The sequence below is a fragment of the Saimiri boliviensis genome, chromosome 1, assembly GCF_048565385.1.
Source record: "Saimiri boliviensis isolate mSaiBol1 chromosome 1, mSaiBol1.pri, whole genome shotgun sequence".
Classification (NCBI taxonomy): Eukaryota; Metazoa; Chordata; class Mammalia; order Primates; family Cebidae; genus Saimiri; species Saimiri boliviensis.
In genome coordinates this window covers 155,004,393-155,017,208 of record NC_133449.1, presented here as the reverse complement: position 1 = coordinate 155,017,208, position 12,816 = coordinate 155,004,393, and the positions used below count along the sequence as shown (strand labels likewise).

General features: G+C 40.1%; 1 protein-coding gene and 1 pseudogene across 1 annotated transcript in view; both read left to right on the top strand.

Annotated features, from left to right (window-relative positions):
* Positions 1-12,816, top strand: part of MRPL22 (mitochondrial ribosomal protein L22) — a 34,413-nt gene that overhangs the window by 3,905 nt on the left and 17,692 nt on the right. Inside the window, exons 3-5 of the mRNA XM_003934063.4 lie at positions 6,741-6,858; positions 11,576-11,641; positions 12,303-12,380. Of these exons, the coding sequence (XP_003934112.2) occupies positions 6,741-6,858; positions 11,576-11,641; positions 12,303-12,380 (262 nt within the window). The remainder of the gene's footprint in view (positions 1-6,740; positions 6,859-11,575; positions 11,642-12,302; positions 12,381-12,816) is intronic.
* Positions 1,033-6,734, top strand: LOC141579960 (keratin, type I cytoskeletal 18 pseudogene; annotated as a pseudogene).

The window sequence follows — 12,816 nt, the reverse complement described above, 5'->3', positions numbered from 1 at the left end:
ATGGATTGATAATGAGGTATGAGAAAGAAGGGTGACACCAAAGTTTATGAGCTGAGCAACTGGAAGGGTAGAGTTACCATTTACTGAGCTAGGAAGACTTCCAGAAGGGCAGGTTTGGGGAGTATATTAGTAGCCTAGTTTGGGGTTTGTTAAATCTGAGCTGTCCAACAAGCATCCAAGTGGAGATATGAGTAGGCAATTGGGTATATGAGTTTAGAGTTCAAGGAATGGACGTAAATTTGGGAGTCATCAATGCGTGGATAATGTTTAAAGCTGCAAAGCTGGTTGACTTCACCAAGGGAATGAGTGTAGATAGAAAGAGTCCAAGGATTGATTACTGCATGAGGCAGCCAACATTTACAGACCAGGGAGGGAGACAAGGAAGCAACAAAGGAGACTGGGGGGGTGTGGCCAGAGAGGGGAGAAGAAAACCCCAAGTGTCCTGGAACCCAATTAAAGAAAATGTCTCAAGGAAGAGCAAGTGGCCAGAGATACTTAGGTCACTTTCAGATAAGGATTGATAATTAGAATTAGAATTTGTCTGTATTTTCTATTTTAAGGTTGCTTCATTTTGTTTTAATTGATTCCAGCAATTGGCCAGGAGAAGGCACATAGGAACTTTTGGTTTAATATTCTGTACGTCTAAATTAAGTAACCCATTTGGAATAATACTTTAATTAATTTGATTATGGTAGTTTGGTGTTTGCTTGATAATTCAGTTTATGAATTGTTTGAGTTCTGAAAGTATTAAGAATTCAGAAAGCTTTGGCATTATTAATTCATCGTGTGTTTAATTTATGAAGCATCATATTTAATTCACCAAATGTGCATTGAAGATTTGAAGAGCACATACTGTGCTAGGCAGGTACAGCAGGTATGGGCCTAATTCAAGAAATCTTTCAGATTGGTTTGTAGTCAAGGAGTTCATGTTTCTGTCATGCTGTCAGTGATGAGGTTAGAGATAGAATTAAAGTTAGGAGGGACCCTATAGATGATATAGTCTGATTCCTCTTTTTTTTTTTTTTTTTTTGAGACGGAGTTCCGCTCCTGTTACCCAGGCTGGAGTGCAATGGCACGATCTCGGCTCACCGCAACCTCCGCCTCCTGGGTTCAGGCAATTCTCCTGCCTCAGCCTCCTGAGTAGCTGGGATTACAGGTACGCGCCACCATGCCCAGCTAATTTTTTGTATTTTTAGTAGAGACGGGGTTTCACTATGTTGACTGGGATGGTCTCGATCTCTTGACCTCGTGATCCACCCGCCTCGGCCTCCCAAAGTGCTGGGATTACAGGCTTGAGCCACCGCGCCCGGCTCCGATTCCTCTTTTCACAAAGAAACCAAAGTCCAAAGAGGTGGCAAACATAGTATACTCTACTCACTAATTACAACTACATAGAAACACAAACGTTTATGATTATAAACTTGAGAAGAAAGTTTGAAATTGTATATATAAAGCTTACAGTTCACAGGACTTATTTGTCCAAAGAGGGTAGGGACAGGAGAGATTAACTGTTAAAGGGCCTAATTGTATTTTATTTTTATAGAATAAAATTTTTCAATACCCTTAAAAAAAATGGACTAAGTGGCTTACACTTGAAATCCTAGCACTTTGGGAAGCTGAGGTGGGCAGATCACATGAGGTCGGGAGTTCGAAACCAGCTTGGCTAACACGGTGAAACCCTATCTCTACTAAAAATACAAAAATTAGTTGGATGTGGTGGCCTGTAATCCCTGTAATCCCAGCTACTTGGGAGGCCGAGGTGGGAGAATCGCCTGAACCCAGGAGGCGGAGGTTGTAGTGAGTCGAGATCGTGCCATTGCACTCCAGCCTGGGTGACAAAAGCGAAATCCTGTCTCAAAAACAAAACAAAACCCAAAAAAAACCCAGAGGCAAGGTCTTGCTGTGTCGCCTAGGCTGATCTTGAATTCCTGGCCTCAAACAATCCTGCTATCATGGCCTCCCAAAGTGATGGCATTGCAGGCATGAGCCACCATACTTGATCAAAGAGCCTAATCTAAAAATAATGCTAGCCATCAGTGTTTATCATGGGCTAGACATTGTATGATGCGCTATATTAATTATTAATTAAGAATTAAGTAGTTATTATCCTGCTCATTCCATAAGTAGTAATACCTAAAATTTGTTGAGCCCTTTGTCAGGTTAAGTATTTTACTTGCATTTGAGCTTGTTTAGAAGGCTATGAGGTGGCCATCGTCGTCGGCAAAGCCTTCGAGTCCTGTCCTCTCGCTCTCCTCCCGAGGCAGCATGAGCTTCACCACTCGCTCCAGCTTCTCCACCAACTACCTGTCCTTGGGCTCCGTCCGGGTGCCCAGCTACGGCGCCCGGCCGGTCAGCAGCACGGCCAGCGTCTATGCAGGCGCCAGGGGCTCTGGTTCCCGCATCTCCGTGACGCACAGCACCAGCTTCCAGAGCAACAGGGGGGTTGGGGGCCTGGCTGCGGGGATGGCCGGGGGTCTGGCAGGAATGGGAGGCATCCAGAATGAGAAGGAGACCATGCAAATCCTGAACGACCGCCTGGCCTCCTACCTGGACAGAGTCAGGAGCCTGGAGACCGAGAACCGGAAGCTGGAGAGCAAAATCCGGGAGCACCTGGAGAAGAAGGGACCCCAGGTCAAAGACTGGGGCCATTACTTCAAGACCATCGAGGACCTGAGGGCTCAGATCTTCGCAAATACTGTGGACAATGCCCGCATCGTTCTGCAGATTGACAATGCCCGTCTTGCTGCTGATGACTTTAGAGTCAAGTATGAGACAGAGCTGGCCATGCGCCAGTCTGTGGAGAGCGACATCCATGGTCTCTGCAAGGTCATCGATGACACCAATGTCACTCGGCTGCAGCTGGAGACAGAGATTGAGGCTCTCAAGGAGGAGCTGCTCTTCATGAAGAAGAACCATGAAGAGGAAGTAAACGGCCTACAAGCCCAGATTGCCAGCTCTGGGTTGACCATGGAGGTAGATGCCCCCAAATCTCAGGACCTAGTTAAGATCATGGCAGAAATCCGGGCTCAATATGATGAGCTGGCTCGGAAGAACGGAGAGGAGCTGGACAAGTACTGGACTCAGCTGATTGAGGAGAGCACCACAGTGGTCACCACATAGTCCACTGAGGTTGAAGCTGCTGAGATGACACTCACAGAGCTGAGAGTACAGTGCAGTCCTTGGAGATCGACCTGGACTCCATAAGAAACATGAAAATCAGCTTAGAGAACAGCCTGAGGGAGGTGGAGGCCCGCTACACCCTGCGGATGGAGCAGCTCAATGGGATCCTTCTGCACCTGGAGTCAGAGCTGGCACAGACCCGGGCAGAGGGACAGCGCCAGGCCCAGGAGTACGAGGCTCTGCTGAACATCAAGGTCAAGCTGGAGGCTGAGATCGCCACCTACCGCCGCCTGCTGGAAGATGGTGAGGACTTCAGTCTTAGTGATGCCCTGGACAGCAGCAACTCCATGCAAACCATCCAAAAGACCACCACCCGCCGGATAGTGGATGGCAAAGTGGTGTCTGAGACCAACGACACCAAAGTTCTGAGACATTAGGCCAGCAGAAGCAGGGGACCCTTTGGGGAGCAGGAGGCCAATAAAAAGTTCAGACATCACATACAAAAAAAAAACAACAAAAAAGAAGGCTATGAGGTAATTACTATTGCTGTATTTACTGATGGTGATACTGAGACCCAGAAAGTTTTTTGACTTCCCCAGGCCCATTCACCCAGTAAATTAGAGATAGCATTTAGACCCAGGTCTGCTTGACTCTATAGCAGGCGTCCCCAAACTTTTTACACAGGGGGCCAGTTCACTGTCCCTCAGACTGTTGGAGGGCCGCCACATACTGTGCTCCTCTCACTGACCACCAGTGAAAGAGGTGCCCCTTCCTGAAGTGCGGCGGGGGGCCGGATAAATGGCCTCAGGGCCGCATGCGGCCCGTGGGCCGTAGTTTGGGGACGCCTGCTCTATAGCCTCAGCTCTCATCACCTGGCTTACATTTCATTAGGAAAATATGCATGCATACATCATGTATCCTAATTTTGTGCTTTTCAGTTAAGACATTGGAACCTAGCCGGGCGCGGTGGCTCATGCCTGTAATCCCAGCAGTTTGGGAGGCTGAGGTGGGTGGATCACGAGGTCAAGAGTTCAAGACCAGCCTGATCAACGTGGAGAAACCCCTTCTCTACTAAAAATACAAAAAATTAGCTGGCCATGGTGGCGCGTGCCTGTAATCCCAGCTACTCAGGAGGCTGAGGCAGGAGAATTGCCTGAACCCAGGAGGCGCCGAGATCGCGCCATTGCACTCCAGCCTGGGTAACAAGAGCGAAACTCCGTCTCAAAAAAAAAAAGACATGGAACCTAAATGTGGATGGCAAAGGTACAGATTTTGTTAGGTATTTTGATGGCACTAATCTTGATATTAGGATATGAGGTAGTAAACTTGAGGTAAAAATGATACACTAGAAAAATAGATTTGTTTGAGTCTTTTGTCTAAATTGCTCGAAGACTGAAAACAAAGGCTTTGTTTGCCAAGTAAATCATCCAAGTTGCATATTTGTATGAGAATATGCCAATATATAACCACTTTGAGCATGTAAGTCTGAGTTAAATGTTTACTCGCTATCCACATACCAGACATTGTTCTTAGTGCTAGAATACAAAAAATGTCAGACTTGTCCTTTAAATGCTCAACATCTGTACAATAACTCATTCTATTATAGCTACTTATGATAGTACAGTAATCCAAGTCATTGCTGTATGGCTGGCAAGAACAAAGTATTAAGACAATGTGAGAATCAATATCGGAGAAGGGATTTGGTGATGTCTCATAATGAAGTGATATTTGGGCTAGAACTTAAAACAGGATAAGCATTTCATTCAGGAGATAAGGCAGAAGAAAACAATTTGAATAAAGGCTTGTTCGGGAACAAGGAACATCTCTATGGCTAGGCCATAGGGCAGGTTGGGTCTAGATTACGAAAGGCCTTCTATGTCTTGCTAAGGAGTTTGTACTCTGTATTTTGGGCAGTAGGGAAATACCAAAGTTTGCTGTGTCAACTTTTTATTTGGATATACCCGGACATATGCAAAAGTAGATAATATGGTGAACCTCCATGTATCTGTCACCCAACTTCAACATTTACTACTCATGGCCAATCTTATCTGTAACCTCTACTCTCCCTCATCATATTTTCAAACACTGTCCCCCAGATTCAAGTGACTTTCCTGCCTCAGTCTTCTGAGTAGCTGGGATTACAGACATGTGCCACCATGCCCAGCTAATTTTGTATTTTTAGTAGAGAAGGCGTTTCTCCATGTTGGTCAGCCTGGTCTCAAACTCCCGACATCAGGTTATCTGCCCAGCCCAGTAACATTCATTTTAATTTACTGCTACAGGGTTTGCTCACTATCCCATCCACTGTTATTTATTGACTATATATTCTAATTAGATTGGAGAAGAGGTAAAGCATTTGAGAACTATTTCAGGGGAGGCATCTGTAAGACTTGGTAACTAGCTCTGGCAGGATGAAAATGATTGGGAAGTTGAAGATAAACTCTAGCACACCATTCAAGAATTATTTTATTTAGTGATATAGGGAAGTAGCAGATGCTGGGGAAGTAGCAGAAGATGAGAATGGTAGAATGACTAGTTGTATATTATTAAAGCAGTTGAATTGTGGGGGAAGAGGTCAAGGAATAATGAATTTGGGATTTTCATCATCAACTCTCAGCCCATTAGTTTAGCAAAGACAACCACTCTAGCCCCAATGACCTTTCCAGTGTTTTCCGATACCTAACAAATTCTGACTCAGTCACACCTCTCCCCTTACTTCTCAACTCTGTACCTCTGCATAGATGATGTATTTGTTGTTGCCCCATTCCTCTGACAATTAGTGTATTAGTCCGTTTCACAGTGCTATAAAGATACTACCTGAGACTGAGTAACTCATAAACAAAAGAGATTTGATTGACTGAGTTCTGCATGGCTGGGGATTCCTCGGGAGACTTACAGTCATGGCAGAGGCGAAGGGGAAGCAGCACCTTTTTCACAAGGCAGCAGGAGAGGGAGACAACGTAGGGAAACTCCCACTTTTAAACCATTCAGATCTCTTGAGAACTTCCTCACTATCACGAGAACAGCATGGGGGACACTTCCTCAATGATCCAGTGACCTCCCACCAGGTCCCTCCCTCAACACGTACAGATTACAATTGAAGATGAGATTTGCAGGGGACGTGGAGCCAAACCATATCAATTAGGATGTTGTTCAAGATTCACCTGAAGTCGCCTCTGAAATCCTCTGCTGTTTCCTGTGTTTTAGTTATGTGGGTTTATATTGTCTCTTAATTGTTTTGTGTATTTGTCTTAGTTACTCAACAAAGTTAGGCAATCTTACAGGTCAGATCAGAGAGCTATTATGTCTTCTCTAAATCTTTGTTAGGAGTGGTTGACTTCAGAAGACAGTATTATTGGCCAGTCAGGGCAAGAAATCTTGAGTTAATATCTATTAACTGTTTGACTTAACGTGTGTTTACTTTGTCTCTCATTATCCTCCAATAAACTGGCTCTTTGTGGTGTTTAAAAGTAGTCTCTATTAATGAGTACCTCTAGAATATTTCCACTTGTGATCCTTAAGTTGTTTTCATCAAAATGGAGCTGTTAATGGTTCAGAAGATACATAAACTCTACAAAAAGGTTGTGTCTACTGTTTTATAGACTTCTTTCATTTCACAGTGTTTTGCCTCAATCGTATATCCACACAAGTGCTTCTCTTGACATTTCTCGAAGATGGGAGAGGAAGAATAAAATTGTTTATCCACCACAACTGCCTGGAGAACCGCGGAGACCAGCAGTAAGTTTGTGGGCAGAACTGAGCTCTTAATTCTGGTGGTGCGCTTACTCTTATAGTGATTAGTCATGCTTTATTATTCTGTGTTAAAAAAATTATATAACAGTTGGCTCTAATTGACATGGATGTAATAGATTCATAGCTGTAAAAGATTGTAATTCTTTACTTAATTGTTTGTCTTTACTTAACCTCCTGGATAGGGACCTTAACTCTAAAACTAAGCTAAGAGTTTAAGACTTACTGATTTTTGACTCTGAGAGGCTTGCTCATGAGTTCTTAATGATGGAGCATGTGGAGTTGGCAAGAATGACTTAAACTATTGACCAGTGTTTAAATTATGTATTTGATTTTCTAGTGCTATATATTTGAGTATAGACACACTTTTTTTTTTTTTTTTTTTTTTTGCGGTTTGAAGTTAATCTTTAGGTTCCTACTGAAGATTTATCTGTATCTGCACAGAATAAACAAATAACTTTCCAACTTCTGTATTTTGTCAGGACATCACAACTTGAAAGATTTGTCAGTCTAGGCTATTAAGTTTGACCTCATTTTGTTTACTTATTTTATTTTTATTATTTTTTTTTTGAGACAGAGTCTTGCTCTGTCACCCAGGATGGAGTGTAGTGGTGTAATCTTGGCTCACTGCAACCTCCACCTCCCAAGTTCAAGTGATTTTCCTGCCTCAGCCTCCTGAGTAGCTGGGATTACAGATGCCACCATGCCACACAGCTAATTTTTCTATTTTTAGTAGAGACTGGGTTTGCCATGTTGGCCGGGCTCGTCTCCATTTTGTAATTAACCAAAATTTACTAAATGAAATGTTACATAATTGCATAAGTACCATAAATAAAAAATTTCCTGTTGCTAATGAACTTTTTTTGCTTCTTACCTGAGCTCTTTGAAATCAGGTATTAACTGAAAATTCATCAAGTCCAGAATCTAACAGCACGATTATGTTGTGTGGTCCTAATATTTTTAGATGTTAAAAAAAATGTACTTGAGGATATACTTCAAGTGGCAAAATTCAAATAGTTGATAGTACGTCATCTGCTTAACTCTAGCAAATGATGAACACTATCAATCTAGTAATTTGTGTGTTGTATTTAATAAACTATTTTGATTAACTTTTTTGTATCATTTATTTTTCTTATAGAAGTACCTGTGGGAAGACATTAGATTTGATTTTATATAGGTATTTTGGAAAACCTTAATTTCTCTATTTTGCACAGATTTTGTTTCAGTAATCCTTTGGGGGACAGATTATGATATTTGGGAAATACTGAACATTTTCTGACTTCAAATAGTATTTCGTAAATTAATACTGGTTCATCAGTTGTACCTGTTATGACTGGGAAGGCTGATGTCCTTCATAAATATCTAACTTACTGGAAATAATTTATTCACTGGCCATATAGTTCATAATACTGTGCTATAATGTACAATGTCTCTCAGACTTTACAATCTGCTAGCTACAGCCATTATTAAAATTAGTTTTATCTCTAGCTGAAAAGAGGGCCAGATAATATCTACTTTTCTATCTAATTCTAATCTTTTGCATTAGAATATATGGTCAATAAATAGTAGTGGATTTGATAGTGAGCAAACCCTGTAGCAGTAAATTAAAATGAATGTTACTGGGCTGGGCAGATCACCTGATGTTACTGGGCTGGGCAGATCACCTTGGTGGCACATGCCTGTAATCCCAGCTACTCGGGAGGCTGAGGCAGGAAAGTCCCTTGAACCTGGAAGGCAGAGGTTGTGGTGAGTGGAGATTATGCCATTGCACCCCAGCCTGGGCAACAAGAGCAAAACTCTGTCTCAAATAAATAAATAAATAAATAAATATAATGAAAAAAAGAATGTTACCAATTTAGAGTTGTTTTAGGCTACTCCTGATATTCTTAAGACTAACTTCCTAGTTTAGCTAGCACCAGTTTCCAAAGAATATAGATTCTTACTTAGATTTTATCTTATTTGGGGCTTCATGTAAAGAAAATGAGCCAGAGAGAAATTAAGGGCTATCTTTATGATAGTTACACTTTGTTAATTTGGGCTTGAGTTTACTTTTGCAATGCCTTTGAAAAAACCCATGTTAAATAAATAAAAAGTGTAATAAGACTATGTCAGAACTCTTTGAACTACCATTTCTTATTTTTCCTTTTTTTCTTCACTCTCCCAACAACCATTTCTATATAAGACATATTTTTAATATATGGATTAATCAGCATATTGGTAATAATACATTAATGTGAATCTGAATCTCATAAAGCTCTAGTAAGAATTTTTTTTTTTTTTTTTTGAGACAGGGTCTAGCTCTGTTGCCCAGGCTGGAATAGCATGATCTTGCTTCACTGCAGCCTCCACCTCTGGGCTCCAGTAATTCTTGTGCCTCAGCTTTCCGAGTAGCTGGGATTACAGGCGTGTGCCACCACACCTGGCAAAGTTTTCTATTTTTAGTAGAGTTGGGGTTTTTCTATGTGCCCAGGATGGTCTGCAACTCCTGGCGTCAAGTGATCTATGCACCTTGGCCTCCCAAAGTCTTGGGATTATAGGCGTGAGCCACTGCACCCGGCCTAGAACATTTTTTTTTTTTTTGAGACAGGATCTCACTCTGTTGCCCAGGCTAGAGTGCAGTTGTGCAGTCATGGCTTACTATAGCCTTGACCTCCTGGGCTCAAGAGATCTTCCCACCTCAGCCTCCCAAGTAGCTGGGACTGCAGGTATGTGCCACCATGCCTGGCTAATTTTTGTATTTTTAGTAGAGATGAGTTTTTGTCATGTTGCCCAGGCTGGTCTCAAACTTCTGGGCTCAAGCGATCTGCCTGCCTTGGCTGGCCTTCCAAAGTGCTGGGATTACAGGCATGAGCCACAGTGCCTGGCCAGAACTTTTATTAGGTAACACTTTTTCCTCATTCGAATTGTTATATGCATTTAAAAATAAATTGATTTATTCAGAAGTTATTGATTTAGACATTTCATAATTTACACATACATTTACTTCATTTGAATAACTATTTTATGTATCTTATCCTCACTGTATCTAATTTACTGTATAGGTCACTTAATGGCAGAGATATATAACTAAGCCTTCTGACTTCCAACTTTGTTACTTTATCTATTTGCCTGATACTTATGTACTGAGACTTTGTCTATTTTATCTTTAGAAAATGCCCTTAGACATTTCACCTGCCCAAAGTAAATGCTGAGGTATTTTTTAGTTTTAGAAGAGGATGATTGAGTAACTTTCACCTTTCTTGTAAACACTTCATTCCATTTTGCCATCCTCCGGTCAGGAGTATAATTTTTTATATTTATAAAATTTGAGAGTAATCATACAAAATTAAGGCTTAAAGATATTCTGCCACAAGAATGCACAAATTAAAGGGTCTCTTCTATGTGAAAGATTTCATTGAGTGGATTAATTTTTGCAGATTATTATTATCAGTCATGACAGTTCTTTCCTCTGCCTTGCTCTCCAGGACTTATTGCTGAAAATGTAATTAGGCTGTTGCTACAGTTTCAGACTGTCTGCTTCTTTTGCAACTGAAAAGAAATCTGCCACATATTAAAAGATGACCGCTTGAGAAAACTCTGCTCTTCCTGAGACAGAGTTTGAAAATTTCCAGCAGAGTCAGAGTGTTAGAAAGTTTTGTATTTTTAGTAGAGACGGGTTTTAGTAGATGGGTTTAGAAAGTTTTGAAACCTCCTTGCTATAGATTCCCATAACACATGTTTTCTAATTTTTTTTTGAAGTGGCAGTATGGTTATAGTAGTGGGAAGAAAGTGGGTTTATAGAGTCAATAGGGGAACTTTTGAAAGTAGACGTGCTAGACATTGTATCAGGTATATCATGCTTCTCTGTTCTTTGAATTCCAACTTTGTCTTTTGCAAACCTGTGGTCTTAGACAAGTTACTTGATTTCTCTGATTTTTGGTTTATATATAAAATATTTCCCCTCTCAACTCATAGAGTTAGACTAAATGAAATAGTGAATGTGAAAAGTGCTTTTTGAACTATACGTTATAATTAAACAGGACATACCTACCCCTTTAGGAGATAATAAAAGCTAATACTTGCTGAGAAGTTACCATGTGCCAGGCACTGTAAAATAATTTCTTGAAATAGGTTATTTTATTTCCTTCTAATTATTGTTTTAAGAGATAGATACCATTATCTTTCTTTTACAGAAGAGGTTAACTAGCTTGCTTAAGATTATGTAGCTAGTCAATGGCAGAGTTAGGATTGAAATCCAGGCAGTCTGATTCTAGAACCTGTTCTTGACCAAACACCTAGAATATTGCCTTTCCACATGAAAACACTTATTTTGTCCATTTTGCCGTTTTCCTCCTCATTAATGAACTTTTTTTTTCTTGCTGTACTTTTTCTTTAGTTCTTTTAATCAGCCAAATTGTTTCAAGATACTTTCATTTAAATCTTTTAGTATTTTTCTGGATAGAAATGTTGCGGGTGTTGACACAAACCAGCCATTGTACAGTTTCTGTTTCTCCCTTAGTAATCTTTTAACATAGTGATACTTGGGAAAAATACAACTTCGTGTAGGGGAAAATAACCTTTAAATTCCTAGTAATATTTCTATTTCTTGTGGCAGCATTTTCTTTAGGCCTAGAAAGTAAAAACTTCAATAACAGTATATGTTACCGTCGTTTTGTGATAAACCTGCTAAAATTTTCTTTCTGTTCTTTGTTTTCCTATTTGTAAGGAAATCTACCACTGTCGAAGACAAATAAAATACAGCAAAGATAAGATGTGGTATTTGGCAAAATTGGTAAGCTGCAATGACTATTACTATATGATAATTTATGAAAGAAGCTATGAATTCCCCTCCCCACAACTCACCCCAGGATTTGAAAAATATGATACAGTTGGTAGGTAATCAAAAGAATGATTGTTCAGAGATGTATGATTTTCCTTGATTTTCACCATTTTCTGAGAAACTAAATCATATTGGATAGATAGATACTAAAACAAAGGCATCAGGAATTTGACTATAACCAGGGAATCCAGGAAACCTGCTTATTTATCTGTAAACTTGATTCAACCTATTTTTAAAATGTTGCTTTTAAGTTTTTTTCCTAGGAAATGAGATTTGTAGATGAGTGAAGACAAAGGCAGCAAATATACATTAATCCTATAGGAGAAGGAGATGCCTTTAATGCCTAGTCTAGTTGTTACCAACCTGTGGTCTTTCTCTGTCATGTTTGCTGATTTTTAATGTTTTTGAAACTGTTACAGTCTAAGTTTTATGGCTAAAATGTTTGTTTCATTTTGACTTAAAGAGACTAGTATCTCCTCTCAAACTTGTTTTCTTCTCTTTTGGTTCAATTCAGTGTTTTTATAAATTATTCAAATTACGTAAGGCTTTCATTGAAAACACTTGACTTTGTAAACTAATTTGTTTTCTTTTGTCTCTCACCCTTTAATTCTAGATACGAGGAATGTCTATTGACCAGGCTTTGGCTCAGTTGGAATTCAGTGACAAAAAAGGGGCCAAAATAATTAAAGAGGTAAACTTACAAGATTGGGTGTGGTAGGGAATGGGGAACTGGGGAATGCAGCTGACTTGCAGTTATTAGTAAGCTTAGCCTGAATCATGAATTCCCTGAATTTTCTGTTGTAAATACATACTTTATATCATAAAGATTTAGGGTGCTCAGTTTATTAAATGTTCATATACCTTAGGAATGTTTTGTGCTTTAGACATTTATTTCCTGAGTTGCTTTTGTTTCCACCAGATATTTATCTATTTTTTACTCTTTAGATGTGATAAATCTTATTTTTAATGATTTGGGACTTGGTGCATATATATGTATACATATATGTATGTATTTGTATATATGTATGTTTGTGTATGTTAACCTCTTCAAGGAAATTACTATATCAAGTGTGATTTTTTCGACTTGTTTGAACTCCATTGCCCAGGGCTACAGTACAGTGGCACCA